At 38.4% G+C, this 23,948-nt stretch overlaps 1 protein-coding gene across 1 annotated transcript in view; it reads right to left on the bottom strand.

The window, feature by feature from the left end:
* The window catches only part of ATP8B4 (ATPase phospholipid transporting 8B4 (putative)), a 240,012-nt gene that overhangs the window by 42,006 nt on the left and 174,058 nt on the right, over window positions 1-23,948 (bottom strand). Inside the window, exons 16-19 of the mRNA XM_030318217.1 lie at window positions 22,004-22,168; window positions 20,928-21,039; window positions 18,615-18,720; window positions 2,770-2,914 (exon numbers count right to left, since the gene is read on the bottom strand). Coding sequence (XP_030174077.1) covers window positions 2,770-2,914; window positions 18,615-18,720; window positions 20,928-21,039; window positions 22,004-22,168 — 528 coding nt within the window. The remainder of the gene's footprint in view (window positions 1-2,769; window positions 2,915-18,614; window positions 18,721-20,927; window positions 21,040-22,003; window positions 22,169-23,948) is intronic.

The raw sequence follows: 23,948 nt of genomic DNA, 5'->3' as shown, positions 1-23,948 counted from the left end.
AAATAATTAATGAGAGATGTCTTGTCTCTCAACTGATATATTTTCTAAACAGTTTAACTAAGTTTCAACAAGTCATTGTTGACCCAGAATCACATGAACAACTAACTAAAGATGAGTACAAAACTCCTACTAAGTGCCAAGGAATTTTAGAATGAAAAAAAAAAAAAAGATGCCCTTGTGTGTCCTCCTTAACACATTATCATGCTACATTGGTGAGATATAATCAAATGCCAGAAAATCTCCAGAATCCACTAAAAGAGAGAAAAGCAAAAGACTGAGCCTACCCACCATCTCACCAGGTTTAGAAAGAACTACATAACGATGATGACTTCTTTGTTCTAAGTGATGGAAGTTTTGTTTCCTTTGCATTGTTGTTTTGTATATTTAGTGTTTGTTGTTGTGGTTATTAATGGTTGGGCAAATGAAAAGCAGATGACCTGGAGATTAGTCCTTGAAAAACAAAGTGATTGAAACCAAGAGAAGCCTGTGCAAAAGGGTGGCATGCAACCTGTGTCTCAGGCAGGGTTCCCAACCAACTCCAGCCTTGCTCTTCTCCAAATAACCACAGCCTTTATGTATGCCAAGAAATGACTGGAAAGGAGAGCATAATCCTTTGCAGTTAACTGTGTGATTTGTTTTCTAGAAAACATCTCATTGTACATTATTTAGTAAACACATTGAGAGGAAACAGGAATCCACCTCAACTTTGAGTCATCAGTGTCTCTGAATGAATCTCTAGCAAGATATTCACAGCCTGTCACAATCTGGCCTCTATGTTTCTTTTGAGTTCTGGCTTCTACCACCATCTTTAAGTTTACTCTGTACTCCCATCATGCCAAAGTGCTTGTTTCCGTAACATGACAGGGTCTTTCTTGCCTCTGTGCCTTTGTACTTGTTGCTCCTGTGCCTGAAAGCATCACTTCCTCCAGGAAGTCTTCCCTTTCACACAAGGAACTAAATGTGTCTGTCTCTATGCTCTCAAAGCTTTGTGTTCATTTCTCTATATAGTATTTGTCATACCACTTGAGATTAGCTCTCCTGCTAGATGGCAATCCCTAAAACAAGAACCGAGTTCTATTCACATCCTTATCTTCAAGCTCTAGCATCTTGACTTGAGCATGCTTAATAAATGTTCATGATATCAATGAAAGGATGGGTGAATAAATATAAAACATGACTCTGATGTAGAAAATTCTTACGTCAAGGCCTATGATTCCTAAGGGAATCTGTGAGTTAGCTTTCTCTTTCTGAAAGAGAAAGCATGTAACTGGTTTTCTTGCCCAGAATGGTCTCCTTTTCTCTTTCTTTTTCTTCTTTATTATCAACAAGTGAAAACCTGGAGTCAGACTCTGAGAAGGAAGAACCCAATTACATTCCACAAAGCATCAAGATTTAAGCAAACTGGAATCATGATTTACTTAAAAAAAAAAAAAAAGAAGAAAGAAAGAAAGAAAAAGAAAAAAGCTTCTGACCATACCAGCAGAAATGTGGTCAATTCTCCTTAAATGAAAAATGACATTTCATGGTTTCATAAGCTTCAGGCTTTGAAGCTGAAACGGTTCTCGAAGAGCATCTATCTTAGCTCTTCCTTTCAACAGATTTAGAGACAAAGGAAGAACAGTATATTTTATCACCTGGGTAGTCTAACCCACCACACACTGGCTTCTTTGAGCCTGAGGGAAAGTCAAAGCACCACTCATTAGGGACCTTTCCATAGTGTAGTCCCTGGGAAGTTCAGCCTGGAGGCCACCAGCTCCAAGCCCCAGTTGACAGGCTTATAATTTTCAGTTGCTGCTCATTTGTGCAAGGGAGAAGTTCGTGTCATCTGGACAAACTTTCAACTGAGCTTGGCCTGCAGCTGAGCTCTGTAACTTTCCATGGTGTAGAAGGCAACACATCATTACGTCTGGAATCCAGCTGGATAATGCTCTAAGCACTAAAAGCTAACAGACAGCTGATCACAAGGGGGAAAATAAAATATGGCCATATCCAACTTCTTTTGTCCTCTAAGAAACTGTCTACAAGAAGATACATTTATTTTCCAAACTCCAAAAGTGAAAAATGATCATCAAAGCTGGGGAAAGATGTGAGATTAGCTCTTTGGGCATATAAATGATAATTTCACTGGAGTGCAATCAGAGCTTTTGTCTTCTAAATTAGAAACTCAGAGGAGTGTTTTGATATTTGTTCAAGATTTGGAACCTGAACTACATTAAAAGCACAATGCAAGTTTATTCTATTACGACAAGAACCAGATTTCCTAATCAAAGCAAATTGTTTGGCATTGCTGTAAAATACTGCTATTTAGAAAAACCACCAGAGGTATCTTAATGGCAGTAATTTGGTGTGGTAATTATATGAAGATCAGGTTGTGCTCTGCCAAATCACAAACATCAGCAAAACAATAATTGCAATACATCCAACAGTTGCGTTATTTTAATTAAATAACAGTGAGCTGTGACACTCTCCTTAGAAAAGCACTTAAACAATACTGCTAATGGTTTACAGTCACTCACATAAGATGGATATTCTGTGAATACAGTATTTCTTTGGAACCTCCCTTTCACTGTGGTGGTTCAAGCAATAATGTATGAAATATGTATCAGAAACTTCCTTTCCCCTTGCAAACAGGAAATCATCGTGTATACCCTCGTTTCTAGTAGTGTCATTTGTTTGGAAAACACAAAAGGAGATCTCATTACGACAGCACAAAAGAGACAATTATTGGAATAAAGGAAAAGAAAGAACAAGAGCCTTAAGCAAACTCACCAAACTGTGGCCATTGATGATTAAGGCATAATCTCCTGTTACGGTTTCTTCTACAACTGAGTCCAACTCCAGCTGCTGTTTTTCAAAAACTACATGGCCGTTGGAAAAACTTCTGTTTTGTTCAAACAAATTTTCCTTTGCTTTTCTTGAAGGAGAAGGGGGAAACAAATCATAACAAGTATACGGAGCATACCTATTACTCTGACAAGAGACTGGCCTGCAGGTAAATTCAGCTCATCACCAGTCAGATAGACTATGGCATAAGATTCCATTGCAGGAAGCAAGTTGGATAGTTCTTTGTGATTGGAAGGCCATTGCATATTTGCAAATTCCAGGAAGTAGGAGTGTAAACATAATGAAAACAGAATCATTTTGAACATTTAAAATTACCTAAAATCTAAATTACCATCTTGAGCTGTGCTTCAACTAGATAATCTGGATACATTTGGTATATAAGGTTGTCTGTGCTTCAAAGACTTAAAAACCACTGGTCTGGCATAAATATTGTTAAATAATAAAAAGGGAAAGACTAAAGATCTCCTGCAGAGATCTTATAGCAATTCTAGGGTATTAATATATAAAATAAATTCATTAATTTGCAGAAAATTGTCATATAATCTGGCTTAAAACAAGTCTTTCAAGAAGCACATTTTTTAAAAAAATGTGACAATAAAACTAAATGTTATTAGAATATAATGGACTGTTTTAAGTGAAAATTGATTCATTGATTCAACAATGAATTGATTGTTTCAATGAATTGATTCATTGATTCAAACAATAGAATAAATCTTTGAGAAAGAAAATATAGACACCAAGGATAGAGGGTTGTTCTAAATGGAAACTCACCCCAGTGCCCTAGATCTAATTAGCAGTAGATTAATCCTGCTCACACTCATCCATCTCTGCTATTTAAGAAAAAGATTGTATGGTCACTTAACATACTTAGAAGATGCATTTTACTCTTCTCTTCAAAATGGACAGATATTGCCTTTAATGGAAGGGAAATTTCCTCTCCAAGGATATTTGGATGACAGGTTTTGAAGTAACATAGGGCAAGCTGACATGACTCCAGAACTTTCAACCATAACCAGAGAGCCACGTGGCAGATGCTCCCTCAAGATGAGTACCAAAGCCAGCCATGAATATACTGGGCCACCACTTGTATATACAAAATGAGGCCCCTGGAGAAAATGGGGAGTGAGAGGCAAAAAAATGGATGTTTTGGCTTACAGCACAATGAAATGGTTCTCCAAAGGCTCATCGTAGGTAAAAAACATTTATTAAAATATCTTTATGTTGTAAAAAGAAGGCAACGTTGACTACACAAAAACAACTGTTTTAGCCCTTAGCTTTCTAATTATTTGAAAATTCAACACTAATTGTTTATATGCAAAGTTAAAAAAAAAAACCACACACAACACAACACATACAAAAACACCCTTATCTTCTGGCTCAACATCTCCTTCTGCTGTCCAACACCAAAATCACAGCCTGCATTTAGGAACCCAAAGAACCCAGAGATTACATGTCTCTGGCTCCAAGAATGATATCATGCATTTAGCAATCAGTCTGTAGAATCAAAGAAAAAGATTTATAAAGTAATAGTGCTATGTGTGAAATTTAGAGAGTTAAGGTGAGGGGGTGGGGTGGAGAACAGACATGAAAAAACAATGTTGTTAAGTGGGAAAATCAGACTTTACATCAGATAACCATGTCAGGGAATCCTCCTAAACAGTCATGAAAATTTTACTGTCCCATATAATGAAGGAAAGCTAGAAAAACAAGCTCAGAAGTGAGCATTTTTCTGACAATGTTGCAGAGCTCATAAATTGGGTCTTAAGAAAGCACCAAAGGGCAAACATCTCCTGAGGTTTCCTTTTTAGTAAAGTTCTCACTCGCTGTATAAATGACTCAATCTCTGTTTCCCCCCCGGAGAATAAAAACATTCCAAAGAAGGGTGAAGTTCATGAAAGTATTGGCTGAAATTCTATTTACTTAGGATTTTCCCCCCCTAAACTGTCTTAACATCTCCAGGCAGAAAAGGGACAGTTTTTTCAGTTCAGTTTAAATTCCCACTGTGTTCCCTCCACATGGGCCAACAACCCTCCTCACCAGACTGGGCTCACGCATTTTCAGACTTTTGCCCATGCTCTATAGCTATCATTTCTTTTTCTTCCCAGAACCTAGCTCTTAAAATACCAGCCGGTTCTCAAAAAAAAAAAAAAAAAAAATTAGGAGGAGGGGGAAAACTACTCATGACTCCTTTCCTTGAACAGGAACTATAGGTTTTTGTGGGCATAACACACAATGTTTAACCACAGAGCACAAATAACAAATGCTAAAACAAAAGAGTGCCTGTTTTTCCCCAAGCTTTGTAAGGAAGGGCAGTCTATTATAATCCTGGCATGAAGACACGCATTAACGGCTGAGGCAAATGTGGCATTCACAGCCCTGTGCCACCGTAAACATAGCAGAGCACAGTTAGGCCCATGTTGGCTTCCATGCACTCTGCACTCTATAAAAAGAGATGGTAGGGAAAAGGATCATTTGTTAGTGTTTGTAAGGCACTCTTTTTCAAACATTACCTGGACCTGTTAAGGAAACATGGCACCATGTTTAAAAGAAGACAACCCTGACTTTGATAGAAGAGCACTGATCTTGGAGCCTGGAGAGCTGGGTTCAGGCCCAGGGTCGCCCTCTGACATCTCATGTGCCCACAGTTGGGTGATCTGACCTCCAACTACTTGACAAGTCAGTTACAGACCCAGTCAAGAACCTAAGTCTTCAAATTCCTAGCTCTCAGTTCTCAGTCTCCCACACTAAGCTGATTTACATACAGAGTAGGCCACAGGCTTCCTTTAGGATGGGACGAAAACAGTGCCAGAGGAGCAGTTAAGAGATGGGACCATGCTGCCAAGAGTAGACAAAGGGAGGAAGTACATGAAATTTTGATTTCAAGCCCCAGTTCCATCCCTTACTACCCATGTGATCTCTAAGACACTCAACCCCTAAACCCATATTTATTAGCAATTAGGGGAACGGGACAGCCAATCAGACTGGTTGTCACCAGCTACGAAAACAGGGGTAACTGCACCAGTGTGTACTAGAACATCACCAAGATCTGTTAGTACTCTAAAATTTATGATAGAAACTTAACCTACTAAAATATTTTGCCTGGGTGACTAGAAGTTTGAAATGAGGAACAAAATGCATTTTGTTTGGCTTGCACAGTGTTTCTAAAATTCTGTATGAGTTTATGGACAACCTGACTTCACTTTCACCCAAGGCTCCACCACTCCCTAATGTCTTATATACAGCCCAGATCACGCAACTAATATTATCTGTCTGGTTCTGGAGCCATTTTCATTTGAGAACTCTGCTCACTCATACAGATAACTTTCTACCAGGTAGTGCCCAAAAAAGTGTAATGCATATTTTGCTGATTAAAGAAGAAATGTCAGTTCCTAGATACATCACTGGGGTATTCCTCAGAAGCAGTGGAGACATGTCATGGTTTAATTAGTTATAGGACATGAATTTTTCCAACAAGACATGATCAATACAACAAAAATGAAACATGGAGTGAGTTGGCCTGTCAGCCCAAGCAAAATTACATTCTTAGTCTGTCTTCCTTTGGCCAGAAGACATATCTATGTATTGGCAAAATATAATCAATGCAGTAATCTTCTGAGGAGCCATAGCAGCATTTAATTGTAGATTTCTGGGCATACCTTTAATAGTAAAACAGTTATGGTGGCAAAATTAACACAGGAGCCAAAGTGTCTAAGACAGTTTCATAACACTAAATTTGAAACAAGCTACATACATGATATGCATAAAAATTATATATCCATGTTTATGAAATAATCTCAACACATTTAATAGGTTTAAATATAATCACTTAGTTCATTTCCTTCTAATAGCTACTATCATTTAGATCCTGTTCTTTTGACATACCTTTTTGGGTTGTTTTTACATCAACTCTCACTGAACTCACATACATATATACAAATACATTCTTTGGAAAAAAGGAATCATATATATGATACTTTGTTATCTCATTTTTCACTTAAGTTTATTATGGACATTTTTCAATGTCAGTAGACACATAATCACTTTTGTTAACTGCATAGTATTCCATTGCTTAAATATGTCATAGTAATTAACAAAATCCCTTGTGGCTGGGTATTTGAGCATTTTCTAATTTTCTATTATAATTGGTAAAGCAACCAATATTTCTTTATATACATATTCCAACATTTTTACACTTGTTTAAGGACAATTCCTAGAAGTAGTGATCATTGGATGAAAAGTGTATATATATGTAATTTTGAAATATGTTGCGAGTTTGCCCTCTGGTAAGTTTCTACCAACGTACACTCCCAACAACAGTTTATGAGAATTAATATTTCTGCACATTCCTTCCATATAATGACAGTTATCCCATCTACTTAGTCAGCCATAGGTAGTTTGATAAAATCTTGAGATATTAACTTTGGTTCCCTACCCCTTCTGTAATCACCACCACTACCATAGATGATGCTATTTACTCAGAAACATACCTTGCCTCAGGAGATCTCAGTCAAATACAGAGGGAACAAAAAAGAGTCATGACCTTGCTTTTTAGGTACCAAAATAGACTCTTGAAACTGATAGCAGCATTGATCTTGAATTTCACTATGGGGTTTTGAGAGGGAAGAAAAAAAGTTCTCCATGTATCTTAAGACTAATCCTTAAAGGAATCAGGGCATAAAATGTTGCCATAAGCAATAGAGTAGAAAGCCCATCCAAGCCTAGAGGAAATAGACTATGAAGAGGAGCTTAGATGCTGGTGAGAGTCACTAAAAGAAAGAAAACTCATAACCTGGATTGGTAGTGGATGGAGGAGTGTGTGGGTAATGGAATCCTCTGATGAGTTTTCGGGAAACTGAGTATGGAATAGTTGCTGCTGAAGTATGGTAACAAAGAAGATACAAGAGTAAAGGGATTTCAGGAACAGAGGTAGCCATGTGAAAGCACAAGTCTTCTTGGATACAGAGATGAAGAGCAGCCACACTTGCCCTGTTTCCCCAGAAGCATGTGGAAGTCAGCCAAGAGGGACAGCCAGCAACCCAGAGAGTCTGGAGACCAGACAGAGACACAGAAGCGGGAAGTGCTAGATGCCAGTAGGGTAGATGCTGAGGATCAGTAACAGGTAAGGCAACTGTGCATCTTAGACCTTACCCAAAAGTACCTAGTTTAATTCTGTCACCAGGCAGAAAAGGAGTTAAAGTTCAGTTTTATAAAATTTAAAGAGTTTCTGTTCTTGCACAGTTGAGTGTATTCTGGGCCAAGAAAGTCAGACAAGCTAGAAATTGAGTCCTAACCATTCTACCTCCAAAAGAGCTGTCAGTTTGATTCCACGCTTTCCTCATCTACTGTTAACAGCCTCACTGCCTTAAGTTCAACCCTCATCATCTCTAAACTTGGGTGTTCCAACAACCTCCCGATGCATCTCCCCATAACATTCATTTTCCCATCAAACATACTCCATCTATCCAGTCACTAGCATGTTATTTCTAAAACGTAGAATTGGGCTTGTCACTCATCTGCTTAGAAGACACCCACATTCACCCAATAACTTCAGGATAAAGGATAGCCACTTTCATTTGTCAGTCTATCATCAATCTGTCTCTGAAAAAATGGTCCCCACCTCTAAGTTCTATCATACTCTCTAGCTACAACTTGGAATACTTTCTCTAGAATAGAACATAATTTCTTTCATGTTTCTATGCCTTCGTGTGTGCTGTTCCATCAACCTGCAATATCTTTATCTAATGTAACCAATCAAAGAAGGACATCCATAAAGGTTGTAAGGGATCAGTGTGTGGTCTTCAATATATTAAGAAGGTTAATAAAAAATACAGATTGCTCTATGATAAGAATGTATGGACTCTCCACCTGTAAGTTTTTTTTTTTAATGTTTAGTTATTTTTAGGAGAGAGAGAGAGATCTGGGGAGGGGCAGAGAGAGTGGGAGACAGAGGATCTGAAGCAGGCTCTGTGCTACAGCAGACAGCCTCATGCGGGGCTCAAACTCACAAACCACGAGATCATGACCTGAGCCGAGGTTGGTTGCTTAACCGACTGAGGCACTCAAGTGCACCTAGACTCACCACTTTTTTTTTTTTTTTTAATTTTGTGTTATTCTATTTAACATAGACAAATACTGATAGAATTTTTTATATAATTTTAATAGAGACTCCACAGAGTCTAATGGGGAAATGTTAATAAAGGGAGTCCCTGTTGTGGAACAACAGCTAAAGAAAAGAGAAAAAAGGGAAGGGACCAAGTGGGGGGGGGGGAGGCAAGAAGCATGTTCACTGAATGGCCATAAATCTTTACATTCTTATCTCTTTGAATCTCCCAAATAAAATAATCTACAGAGTAGATATTTGCATATTTTACCATTTACAAATGAGGAAACCAATCAAAGAGAGGTTGAACAGCATCCTGAAAATCAATCAGTCTGCCAGTTGAATACAAATCTGAGATTCAAACTTGGGTCCCTCTAACACAAAGCCCATATCCTTCCTCTTACACCTGCTGTCACTCTCTGGAATTTATTCACACTGGTGTATGACCTTAAATGAAGCAGTAAGATGCCTCAACAGCTACATTTTTTATATCAGTCATTAAGAGGGAGTAAGAACACACCCAAGGTAAAAGTTTAGGGAGACACATGGCAAGTGATTCAGTGCACAGGATCTGGGACCACGCTAGATTCAAATACCAGCTGAACCACTGGCCACGTGTGAAACTTCAGGCATGTATGGGCTTATCTATGCTTCAACTTCCTGATCTCTAAAGTAAGGATAATTATAATGCCTACCACTGGGTTGCTTTGGGAATGAAATGTAATACATGTATCCAGCTTATAATAGTGCCTCAGGCACTTTCTTAAAGCATTTAGCACTAGGCTCATCAGAATCTAGATCTGCTCATATCCATCTTCCTTCAGAAAAAGTTAAAGTCCCCAAACAAAAGGTCATTTAAAGAGAAAGATTTTCTTAAAAAAACTTAGTTATTAATTATTAAACAAATTATTAATATTTCCCCCAAAAAAACTCCATAGAACCTATCATTAAAGTTATATAAAAATACCAATAATAACATTATGTCCATAATAATTAGATTTACCAATTTATTTGGCAAAGACATGCAGTCTTCAGTCATAGCTTCTACCAGCATGTACAGCAGTTTCCTACCATGGGTAAAACAGTATAGAAGTCGGAAAATTTAATCTGCAAGTAGCAATTGGTGGTGCTAACAGTTAAGACTTCCTTTCTTTTCAAAGTAGGGAGAGGAGGAACATATTTCAACATCATAAAAGCCATATACGAAAGACCTACAGTTAATATCATCCTCAATAGGGAAAAAGTGAGAGCTTTTCCGCTAAGGTTAGGAACACGACAGGGATGTCCACTCTTACCACTGTTGTTCAACAGAATACTGGAAGTCCTAGCCTCAGCAATCAGACAACAAAAAGAAATGAAAGGCATCCAAATTGGCAAGGAATAAGTCAAACTTTCACTCTTCACAGATGACATGATAGTCTACACGGAAAACCTGAAAGACTTCACCAAAAAATGGCTAGAGTTGATACATGAATTCAGCAAAGTTGTAGGATATAAAATCAACGTACACAAATCTGTTGCATTTCTATACACCAATAATGAAGCATCAAAAAGAGAAATCAAGGAATTGATCCCACCTACAATTGCACCAAGAACCGTAAGGCACCTAGCAATAAACCTAACCAAAGAGGTAAAAATTTGTACACTGAAAACTAGAACATGGGAGGAGTTAAGGCGGCAGAGAATTAGGGGGACCGGGATCTCCCTCATCCCTCAAAGACAGTGATGTTGAGGTTAGAATACTTTGAACACCCAGGAAATCTATCTGTGGAGTGACAGAAAAATCTCCACAGGTGGAGGGAAACAGCTTGGCAGGACAGAGGTGCGTGTCGGCAAATTAAGGGAGATAAAACAGCCTGGGCACAGAGGGGAGGGATCCTCTTCTATGGAGAGACAAAAGGGAGAGAAAGAGAAGCTGTGGATGCAATATTGTGTTAGGAAAAGAGAAAAACCCCTCTAGACCACAGACTGGGGAAGAAGGAATACAGACAGAGCCAGTTTCTCCTTTGCAAACAGCTTTAGAAGCTAAAGATCACAGTTTTCAAAAGTGTGTGACTTTTTCCCAACCAAAGCCACCACTATGTGTGTGAGCCTGAGGAGAGGGGAGCCAGCCCCAGGGTGTGGTAGTGATCTCAGGGGTGCCCTGGGAGAGAACCGTCTCCTCCCTTAAGTACTGTGGGAAGAGGGTATACTGATCCCCAAAGTACAAAAGACAGTACAGGCACCAGCCATATCGGCAAGGCGGAATGGCACTACCCCAGAACCAGGTCTGCATGGCTCGGGATCCCCTAAGATATCGGGTTTTAAATCCCAGCTGAGTGCCTAGGAGACACAGGAAACTGTAGAGCAGGACAAGCCAGCCGCCCACACTGCTCTGGGAGGACAGCCTGAACAACATGGTTTCAGACACTTGTCTGGGGAGGAGAGATTGGGATGTCGCCGATTTTTCTCCCCATCACCAACACAGTGGAGTTTCAGAGAATAGGACAACAGGCCCCCAATGGAGGCGGGACCTGTTCACACCAAACCCCAACCCTCTGTGCCTGGCAACTGCTCATCTACTAGAGGAAGACTGACACTGTGCCAACCAGAAGGCCTCTCCTCCAGACCAGTACAGCCACCGGTCCCAGGCACCAACAGACAACTGTCCTGCTGTTTTCAATGTTAGTGTGTTTCTTTTTTTTTTTTCCCCCCTCTCTTTTCATTTCTTTTCTTCTCTTTTCTCTTCTTATTCTTTCTACCATCTTCTTCTTTTTCCTTTGGAAACAGGCTCATCCTTTCTGATATGATTTTTAGTCATTTCTTATTATATATATACGTTTTTTTCTTTCTTTCTCTGTTTTGTCGGTTTAATCAGGTATTTTTACTCTACTATTTTTACACCTTTTCTAGATCTCCTTTATTTTTCTTTCTCTCTCTTTGGATTAAGCCTTATAATTTCTTTGATTCTCTGCTTCCCGCCCCCCCCCCCCACACCCTTTCATTTTTCTCTTTGTATGGGATCAGATTCCCGGCCCTTTCTTTTTTTCCAGGGTTATGTCAATGAACAAATCAAAGCACACCTGATGGAAGGGCTAAACAATGAATTAGGAGGAGCTTTGTAGAAGACTGACCAGTGGGATACAGCAGCCAAACACATAACAATGAAGCACATGCAACACTCTCCAAAAACACTCCCTGAAGTGCCAGGCCATGGACAGCATATGACCACTTTTTAATACAGGCGTAGGACACATAACAAGCCATTAAAACCTATTAAAGACAGAAGCCTAGTCAAAATGATGATACAGAAGAATTCTCCCCAAAAGAAATTCCAGGAAGAAATGACAGCCAGAGAATTGTTCAAAATAGATACCAACAATATATCTGAAGAAGAATTTAAAATAACAGTCATAAGACTAATAGTTGGGTCTGAAACAAGCATAGAAGACAGCAGAGAATCTATTGCTGCGGAGATCAAAGACCTAAGAAACAGTCATGATGAATTAAGAAATGTTGTAAATGACATGCAAAATAAACTAGATGCAGTGACAGTGAGGACAGGAGAAACACAGGGGAGAATAGGTGAAAATAGAAGATAAAATTATGGGAAATGATGACGCTGAAAAAAAGAGGGAAAAGAAATTACTAGACCATGAGGGAAGAATTAGAGACCTAAGTGATTCAATGAAACAAAATAATATCCATATTATAGGAGCTCCAGAAGAAGAGACAGAAAGGGGCAGAAGGTTTATTTGAACAAATTACAGGTAAGAACTTTCCAAATCTGGGGAAGGAAATAGGCATCCAAGTCCAAGAGGCACAGAGAACTCCCTTCAAAACAAATACAAGTCAATACCATGACATATCATAGTGAAACCTGCAGAATATAAAGATATTTCTGAAAGCAGCTAGGGACAAATGGGCCTTAACCTACAAGAGACACATACAAGTAGTAGCAGACCTGTCCACTGAGAGTTGGCAGGCCAGAAGGCAGTGGCAGGAAATATTCAATGTACTGAATAAGAAAAATATGCAACCAAGAATCCTTTATCCAGCAAGGCTGTCATTCAGAATAGAAGGAGAGATAAAGGCTTTACCGGACAAACAAAAACTAAAGGAGTTCATGACCACTAAACCAGCCCTGTAGGAGATGCTAAGGGGGACTCTGAGTGGAAAGCAGTAAAGACTACAAAAGACCAGAGACATCACCACAAGCACAACACATACAGTAACACAATGACCCTAAATCCATATCTTTCTTTTTTAAAATTTTTTAATGTTTTTATTATTTATTTTTGAGACAGAGAGAGATAGAGCATGAGCAGGGGCAGAGAGAGAAAGAGGGAGACACAGAATCTGAAGCAGGCTCTAGGCTCTGAGCTGTCAGCACAGAGCCTGACGCGGGGCTCAAACTCACAAACCATGAGATCATGACCTGAGCTGAATGAAGTCAGACACTTAACCGAATGAGACACCCAGGTGCCCCAAATCTGTATCTTTCAATAGTCACTCTGTATGTAAATGGATTAACTGCCCCAATCAAAAGACACAGGGTATCAGAATGGACAAAAAAACATGATCCATCTATATGCTGCCTACAAGAAACTCATTTTAGACCTGAGATCACCTGCAGTTTGAAAGTGAAGGAATGGAAAACCATCTATCATGCTGCCAGACAGCAAAAGAAAGTCGGAGTAGTCATACTTATATCAGACAAACTGGATTTTACAAACTGGACTTTGTAGTTACAAACTGTAACAAGAGATGAAGAAGGCCATTATATCATAATTAAGGGGTCTATCCATCAAGAAGATCTAACAATTGCAAATGTTTATGCCCCCAATGTGAAAGAACCCAAATATACAAATCAATCACAAACATAAATAAATGTATAGATAATAATACCATGATAGTAGGGGACTTTAATACTCCACTTACAACAATGGACAGATCATATAGGCAGAAAATTAATAAGGAAACCATGACTCTGAATGATAAATTGGACCAGATGGACTTATCAGATACATTCAGAACTTTTCGTCCAAAAGCAGCAGAACACACATTCTTCTCATGGACCATTCTCCAAAACAGATCACATACTGGGTCACAAAACATCTCTCAACAAATATAAAAGGGTTGAGATCATATCATGCATGTTTTCAGATCTCAATGCTATGAAAATTGAAATTAACCACAAGAAAAAAAATGGAAAGCCCCCAAATACACGGAGGTTAAAGAACATCATACTAAATAATGAATGGTTCAACCAGGAAATTAAAAAAGAAATTGAAAAATATATGGAAGCAAATGAAAATGAAACCATGACAAGTCCAAACCCTTTGGGATGCAGTGAAGGAAGTCCTAAGAGGAAAATACATTGCAATTCAGGCCTATCACAAGAAGCAAGAAAGTTTCCCAAATACAGAAACTAACCTCACACCTAAAGGAACTAGAAAGGCAGCAGCAAAGGAAACCCAAGGCTAGCAGCAGAAGAGAAATAATAAAGACCAGAGAAGAAATAAACAATATAGAATCCAAAGAAACAGTAGAACAGATCAATGAATCTAAGAGCTGGTTTTTTGAAAGAATAAACAAAATTGACAAACCTCTAGCAAGACTTCTCAAAAAGAAAAGAGAGAGGACCCAAATAGATGAAATAATGAATGAAAGAGGAAAGATCACAACCAATACCACAGAAATACAAACAATTATTAGAGGATACTATGAAAAATTATATGCCAACAAACTGGACAACATGGAAGAAATGGACAAATTCCTAGACACTCACACTCTGCCAAAACTCAAATGGAAAGAAACAGAAAGTTTGAACAGACCCATAAGCAGTGAAGAAATTGAATCACTTAACAAAAATCTCCCAAAAAATAAGAGTCCTGGGCCAAATGGCTTCCCAGGGAAATTCTACCAGACATTTAAAGCAGAGTTAATACCTATTCTTCTAAAGCTGTTCAAAAAATAGAAATGAAGGAAAGCTTCCAGACTCATTCTATGAAGCCAGCATTACCTTGATTCCAAAACCAGACAAAGGCTCAACTAAAAAGAAGAACTACAGGCCAATATCCCTGATGAACATGGATGCAAAAAGTCTCAGCAAGATGCTAGCAAATAAAATTCAACAGTATATTAAAAGAATTATTCACCAGGATCAAGTGGGATTCCTTCCTGGGCTGTAGGGCTGGTCCAATATTTGCAAATCAATCAACATGATACATTAATGGAAGAAAGGATAAGAACCATATGATCCTGTCAATAGATGCAGAAAAAGCATTTGACAAAAATACAGCATCCTTTCTTTTAAACCCTCAAGAAAGTGAGGATAGAAGGAACATACCTTAACATCATAAAAGCCATGTATGAAAGGCCCAGAGCTAATATCATCCTCAATGGGGAAAAACTGAGAGCTTTCCCCCTGAGCTCAGAAACATGACAGGGATGTCCATTCTCACCACTGTTGTTCAACATAGTACTCGAAGTCCTAGCCTCAGCAATCAGACAACAAAAAGAATAAAAGGCATCCAAATTGGCAAGGAAGAAGTCAAACTTTCATTCTTTGCATTTGACATGATACTCTACATGGAAAACCTGGAAGATTCCACCAAAAAAATGACTACAGCTGATACATGAATTCAGCAAAGTTGTAGGATATAAAACCAATGTACAGAAATCAACTGCATTTCTACACACCAATAATGAAGCAACAGAAAGAGATATCAAGGAATAGATACCATTTACAATTGTACCAAGAACCATAAATACCTAGGAATAAACCTAATCAAACAGGTCAAAGATCCATTCACTGAAAACTATATAAAGCTTATGAAAGAAATTGAAGACACAAAGAAATGGAAAAACATTCCATGCTCATGGATTGGAAGAACAAATATTATTAAAATATCAATAATACCCAAAGCAATCCACACATTCAATGCAATCCCAACCAAAATGGTACCAGCATTCTTCACAAAATTCTAAAATTTGTATGAACCACAAAAGACCCCAAATAGCCAAAGTAATGTTGAAAAAAGAAACCAAAGCTGGAGGCATCACAATCTCGAACTTTAGCCTGTATTACAAAGCTGTAACCATCAAGACAATATGGTATTGGTACAAAACAGACACAAAGACCCATGGAATAAAACAGAGAACCCAGAAATGGACCCACAAATATATGGCCAACTAATCTTCGACAAAGTAGGAAAGAATATCCAGTGGAAAAAAGACAGTCTCTTTAGCAAATGGTGCTGGGAGAACTGGACAGCAACATGCAGAAGAATGAAACTGGACCACTTTCTTACACTATACACAAAAATAAATTCAAAATGGATGAAACACCTATATGTGAAACAGGAAACCATCAGAATCCTAGACGAGAACACAAGCAACAACCTCTTTGACCTCAGCCACAACAACTTCTTACTTGACTTGTCTGCAAAGGCAAGGGAAATAAAAACAAACATGAACTTTTGGGATCTTATCAAGATAAAAAGTTTCTGCACAGTAAAGGAATCAATATAAATAAAAGGCAACTGACAGAATGGGAGAAGATATTTGCAAATGACATATTGGATAAAGGGTTAGTAACCAAAATCTATAAAGAACTTATCAAACTCAACACCCAAAAAACAAATCATCCAGGGAAGAAATGGGCAGAAGACATGAACAGACACTTCTCCAAAGAAGACATCCAGATGGCTAACAGGCACATGAAAAGATGTTCAAAGTCACTCATCATCAGGGAAATACAAATCAAAACCACATTGAGATACCACCTCATACCTGTCAGAATGGCTAAAATTAACAACTCAGGAAATAACAGATGTTGGCAAGGTTGTGGGGAAAGGGGAAACCTCTCGTACTGTTTGTGGAATGCAAACTGGTGCAGCCACTCTGAAAACAGTGTGGAGGTTCCCCAAAAAGACAGAGATGGAACTACCCTACAGCCCAGCAATTTCACTAGTAGGTATTTATCCAAAGGATATAAAAATGCTGATTTGAAGGGGCACATGCACCCCAATGTTGACAGCAGCATTATCAACAATAGCCAAACTATGGAATGAGCCAAAATGTCCATTCACTGATGAATGGGTAAAGAAGATGTGGTATAAACACACACACACACACACACACACACGCACGCACTGGAGTATTACTTGGTGATTAAAATAATGAAATCTTGCCATTTGCAACAATGTGGATGGAACTAGAGTGCATTATGCTAAGCAAAATAAGTCAGTTGGAGAAAGACAATATCATATGATTTCATGGAATTTAGGAAACAAAAAAGAACATAGAGGAAGGGAAGGAAAAATAAAATCAGATAAAAACAGAGAGGGAGGCAAACCATAAGAGACTTAAATATAGAGAACAAACCATGGGTTGCTAAAGGTGAGGTGGGTGCAGAGAATGGGCTAAATGGGTGATGGGATTTAAGCAGGACACTTGTGCTGAACATTGGGTGTTATATATGTAAGTGATAAATCACTAAATTCTACTCTGGAAACCAATACTACACTATATGTTAACTAACTCGAATTAAAAAGAAAAAAAAAAAAGACTTCCTTTTTTTCCCCAAGGTTCATGAACAAAAGTGTAACGATGGAGACACATTAAGGAAGCCATAGTGCTCCACTGTTGTGTTGAGGGAAGGTTATCCCCTTCTAGAATGCAGCAAGATACAAGCAGTTTGTCTCTAATTCAATAGTCTGCTTGGCCAGACCCAGGATGCGCTGAGCTTAAAGATGCTACTTCAAGCATTAACAAGCAAAAATTGTTATAGGACAGCATTTTTTAAAGTTCTTAGAAAATAATTATGCAGACTTTTAAAATGTTCTTCTTGGGGCGCCTGGGTGGCACAGTCGGTTAAGCGTCCGACTTCAGCCAGGTCACGATCTCGCGGTCCGTGAGTTCGAGCCCCGCATCAGGCTCTGGGCTGATGGCTCAGAGCCTGGAGCCTGTTTCCGATTCTGTGTCTCCCTCTCTCTCTGCTCCTCCCCCGTTCATGCTCTGTCTCGCTCTGTCCCAAAAAAAATTTTTTTTAAATAAAAAAAAATAAATAAAATAAAATAAAATGTTCTTCTTAAAATGTTCTTCTAAAAATTTCACAGTATTCTATATCTCATAAACATTATATATTTGGGTTTAATAGTAACTATGTCAAAATATCTACTTTCTTTAATGCTGAAAGACTCTATTCCAACTTTACATACCATCTCCTACAGTGGTGTTTTCCAAATTTATCCAATCATAATTTCATCTAGGTCCTTATGAAAATACAAATCCCCATACTCCATCCCCTGGAGGTTCTTAATTTGGGAGCCAGAATGAAGAAGCTACTGAATTGCTAGTTTTAACAAATGCCCTCATTGAATCTGATCACTCATCATATAAGAGCTATTTCTAAAGGACAACCCAAAGTAAATGATTTGAAATCCTTTTCTAAAAATATGTGGAAAATGTTGGAGGCCTGAAGATGACATTTCACTACTGATGTCAAACTTATCTCAGTTTGTCACCAAAATGAATAGGAGTTTAGGAAACATGCAGAAAGAGCTCTATACTGAACTAAGGCCGCAGAAACTATAAAAGACCTTTCTACTTTCTCAACTATCTGACCTTCCCTTTCCCCCTCCCTCACTCCCTGTCTTCCTTTCCTCCTTCCTTCAACACTTACCTGAGTTCTTCTCTGACTTCCACTGCCGTGTTCCCTGATATAATGAACACATCATTCATATCATCAGTCAGCATGTTGCAGGCATAGCCAATGTTGATGGCAGTTTCTAATACAAAATAATGTTCAGTTAGAATATTAATTAATAACATAAGTACTTTTCCATAACAGTTTTGAGGCATTGCCCTTATTGTCAGAGAGACCACAATGAGTAATAAAACACAAGAAACCCGGAGCTAAATTCAAAGACCCAGGTTCCGTGACCAAATTCACCACTTGCTAAATCCATGGAGAAGTAGCAACATCTATAAATTCTCAGCCTTCTCATCTAGTTTTTGAAAAAACTTCTTGATTCCCAAAATTAGTACCTAAGAAAATACCCTAAGATCCTGTGATACAGTGAAATATTTTTTTCCCTAAAGTCCCAAATACTGCCTCTGAAAGAGCTGACATACTTAATTTAGCAATTATTCAATCTGATGGGGTAGACACATTGAAAAAAACTCACAAAATGTTCATTTGAACAGCAAAAATGCTCTTATGATAGCTTTATAGTTCTCCCACACGCAATATTGCCATTTCCCCATTAAGTAAATAAAATTTTGGAATGTGAGATCACCTCAAAGACCACCCAGGAATGCTGCTACTAGGTAACTGGAGAACTACATAATGTTGAGCAGTCCTTCCTCTCCTTCCGCAGAACTGGACCCTAGGATAATTAGGTAACCCTTCCATCTTCGATAGGGTCATTTGTTTCTAATTCTATTGAGTCATTTGGCTCTAGTTCTTTTCTTTTTTTTTACGTTTATTTATTTTTGAGACAGACAGAGACAGAGTACAAGTGGGGAAGGGGCAGAGAGAGGGAGACACAGAACCAGAAGCAGGGTCCAGGCTCTGAGCTGTCAGCACAGAGCCCAATGCAGGGCACGAACTCACAAGCAGTGAGATCATGACCTGAACCAAAGTCAGATGCTTAACTGACTGAGCCACCCAGGCGCCCCAGCTCTAGTTAATTCTGTAGAACAATTAGATTTTTCTTAAGTCTCAAGGCAATCAATAAAATCTTAGCATATTCTTTGTATAAGCCATAGAAATGAAAGCTCAATGAGAGTAAACCTGTGGATATTCATAAATAAGTGAATAGTTATGAATGTACCTACTGATCAACACCAAACTCTAAGAAGTCTCTATTAACACACCACAGAGCTCAACTCTCTAATGTTTATTTTTTATAATCAGTGATTTGGGTGAACATATAGAGAACTGATTTATCCTATCTACAAATCCTCCAATGTCCTAAAAAATATGTAACAAGTAGAGAAAATCTTGAAAACATATGTGTGCCAAGTAACTAAATATTTCTGATTTACAGATGACCAAGCATAAAATGACTTTTGTTTTAACCATTACTGCTAGCAATAGATCTAAAACGTATTGATCCCTTTTCATTCTTAGGAAACAGAGTACTCTGAACATAATGACTCTTTCTCTGCTGACTTGGTGTTTTGTCATGTCTGAAAGTGGGTCTGCTCTCATTGTACCACTACGTGGGCAGTCCTGGAATTTAGCCAGCTTGCACTGGTACACCTGTGTTGATTGTTAAAATGTCAAAATATTTCCACACGAGTTGACAAACAGCTGCTTCCCCAAATCTCCCCAAACCTCCCAAACATCAAGAAACTAACCAAGTAGCCCTGAGGTATCCAATGTGCTGCTCCAGTGCTGTGCCACTCTCTGTCCTAACTGGGGGAGGAAGTACCCATGTGAAACAATAGCTAAACATTATTTAATGCCATTGTTGCCTACAGGTCAAACTATTATATTTAAGAAGCAATTGCACTGAAACTCAAATGACCCCAGGGTATACTACAGAAGATAATTTGTTAGTTTGTTTTCTTTTGTTTTTAAATAATAAATTTTTGTAATGTATTAGCTTTCCTTTTTGTATTTCTACTCCTTACTATTTGAAGGACTGGGAAAATATCTAATTCATTAGGCTTTCTGGTTTAAATTTTACCATAGAAATTATTGCCCTCCCCCACCCTCCCTTTCACCGTCCAGGGCGCCTGGATGGCTCAGTTGGTTAAGCATCCGACTTTGGCTCAAGTCGTGATCTCCCGGTTCGTGAGATCCGGGCTCTCTGCTGTCAGCTCAGAGATCACTTTGGATCCTCTCTCTCTCTCTCTCTCTCTCTTTCTCTCTGTCCCTCCCCTGTGCACTCACACTCTCATTCTGTCTCAAAAATAAACATTGAAAAAAAGAAATTAATCCCCCCTCTTTTCAAGACATCTTCATCATCATCCATTTTCAAATTACCTTGTTTGTCTCCTGTTAGGACCCAGATCTTAATATTGGCTAGCGATAAATTTGTAACCGTTTCAATAACACCCTCTTGTAACTTATCTTCTACAGCAGTAGCACCTAGTAGCTTTATTAAAAATAGAGAATACCATATGTTAATGCAGGCAAACAACATCCACAATATGTATGGCTTTTAATCACAGAGTTTAGAGGTCAGGGTACATGAACTGAAAATGGAAGTTATGATGCACTGACACAGTAAGCATCTTATTATGTGCAGAAATGGGTTGGGAAGGACCTCAAAAGGAGGCACACCAATTAATGGCAGGGATCCTGGAAGTTAGAATTCACATGAGAGATCTAATCTGCTCAGATAACATATTAGCGTAAACCATCACAAGCCATTTGGGCTTCTAAGAACTGAAGAACTCCCCAGATGCTTCCCCACTTATATCAACATGGAAAGGTCCAAAGGAGAGCCCTAATCTCATAGTAAGGATCACCAAAAAGTAGAGTCATTGTCCTAAATTAACAAACCAACAGATGCCATAAACTAAAAAGTGAAGATTCTTGTAGAATATTTTACCCAGAGATGAACATAACATGCTCCTTAGTAACTCATGATAGATGAGCATAATGGCCAACTGGGGCCTCAGGGAGGAGCAGTTTCTAAAGCTCATACTCTGGGAAGCACAGGTATCATCAGAACCTCATGGCCTAGGATGGTTTAGAGCTATAGCCACTCTTCATGGCAAGTTTTCCTGCTCTAAAAAGGTAGATCATAAAGCAGGGAGAAAAAACCCCAACATATTATCAAGTACATACCAGAGGCTGACAAAGAATAAAGATGCTACTATCTTCTACTTTGAGGGGACAATTGTATAACCTACTGCTAATAGAATTAATCCTCTAGGCTATCTAGGGCCATACATGGAAAACTTGAAGCCAATATATATAGTATGACTCAGTGTTTGAAAGGGGGACATCAGCTGTGTGCAAGATGATTTAGCAATGAATTACTCCCATGCTAGATCTCTAAACATATACTATCCCTTCTGTAAACACAAACCATCATGCTTCTAAATGCATACCATCAAATCCCTTTCAATTTCTTCATATAGCCCAGCTACCCGTTCATCTCTCTCATCTATAAGAGCATTTGCATCTTCAAGCATCTTATGCCATTCTTTAAAGTACTTGTCATCCAGATCTCTGTATGCGATGGCCAAAGTTCGAAGACCTTCACCTGCAAATTCCTGCCGGAGCAGAAACAAATTTAGGAACCATCACAGAATAATAATCATGGCAATAACAACAAGAACAACAACAATAATGGGTAAGAAGTTTTTCACTTAAATTAATTTTGTCCCAAGAGTATTATTTGGCCACGCTGACCTCCAACTTTTTAATCTCCTTGGAAATGGGATAGAATGTTTGTATTTTATATTTTACTTCTATGTGGTTAAAACACTCAGGGGAGCTAGCCTTCTCCCTAAAGACAGCTTAAATACCTGTTTAAGTGTCCTAGCTGAGAAGTGATCAACCACACCCATTACTTGAGATATCCATTTGAAGCAACATATATTGGTTCCAACCTATCCCCTACATGAAGAAGCACTCTTGGCAATAAGAGACCTAGCCTGTTTCATGGCTCATGGCACTCGACTTCTGGTGGAGAGGAAAGGCTTCTCAGAGGAACCATAGGTCTCAAATCAAAAGTAGGAGCTCTCTCAAAATATGGCAGCATGACATCTCAATACTCTTGTCATGTTCCCCTTAACAATACAGCTGTGTCTAAAATTAACTGAGTTCTACTTCTGTTTATGCTTGAAGTCTTCCATAAGAAAAAGTACAGATGAATAAATAAATGCTGGTCAGGCAACAGAAGTCAAAGCTTATTAGGCTGTAATAATAACCTCTAGGGGAAAATGGGAGAGTAAGACCAAAAGTTAATACAAATGTTTACTTCTGGGAAGTAGGACTAGAAGTGGAGGCTAACTTTTAACTTTTACTCATCATTCCAGATCGTCTATAAATTTTCTCATTTTCTGCTATATGAAAGTTGTATTTTATTAATGAAAATTCTTAGAAATTGTAAAAACACCATCAAGTCATGTTATTTTTAAAAATCATTATTTTTGAGATGCTGATTTCTATGGAGTTAGTGTGTAATAATTGGTCAATGAATTGAAGAACCATACTTTTCGTTTAGTGTCTCAGTAAACTGATAATCTCAAGTGATACCTCTGATGTTTTATCCTTCTAATAGGAAAAATAAATAAATAAAAACAGGAGACTGGTAGTTGCTTACGTGTCTCACATAGTCACAATAGCTAGAAACATATGTAGATTGCTTTGTGGAAATGCTGGAAACCTCCCACTTTGTCTAGGCCTCCAGTGGTCATTTTATAGGCCTCCACACTGCAAGTGTTTTTATAGCATTTCTGCTCCTTTGGACAGTGCCACCGAGCATATCTTCTCTGCTGTGTTCTGGCTTATAGAAAAGACGTAGGTCTGTGATCAGGCACAAGTTAAGCCATGACACACCCTAATTAGGTAAATGAAAAGAAAATTCAGTGCATATGACAATGATGTGGTTTCGCCCACAGAGACCATGAGAAAAAAATTATCCAAATTTATCTTGTAGGCAATTGGTAGCACTCTGGACATTGCAGTCACATTTTGCAAGACCACCACTGGGTCCCCTACTGATCTGAAAATCTAGTTACTTCCTTGTAACAATCTTTTGTCCTCTTAATTCACAGAAACGCTTCTTTGCCTTTAACTTGCAACCGCACTGAGCATTACCAGGGCTCTCCTCTCTGTTCTGCACAACAGTGAATTAACTCTAAGACGGCATTACAAAAGGGGACAGATGATTTAAGTTATTTAATTAGTGCATGAATCACAAGTTTAATCCTAAATGAGCATTTGAGCAAGGTCGTTTCCTACCATTAAACAATTCAAAATCAATTATTAAATATAAACCGAAAACCTCAGAATTTAAAGCCAAAACAAATAAAGTAAATGAAGCAA

The sequence above is a fragment of the Lynx canadensis genome, chromosome B3, assembly GCF_007474595.2.
Source record: "Lynx canadensis isolate LIC74 chromosome B3, mLynCan4.pri.v2, whole genome shotgun sequence".
Classification (NCBI taxonomy): domain Eukaryota; kingdom Metazoa; phylum Chordata; class Mammalia; order Carnivora; family Felidae; genus Lynx; species Lynx canadensis.
The sequence above is the reverse complement of the archived record's forward strand: the minus strand, read 5'-3'. Positions and strand labels throughout refer to the sequence as shown.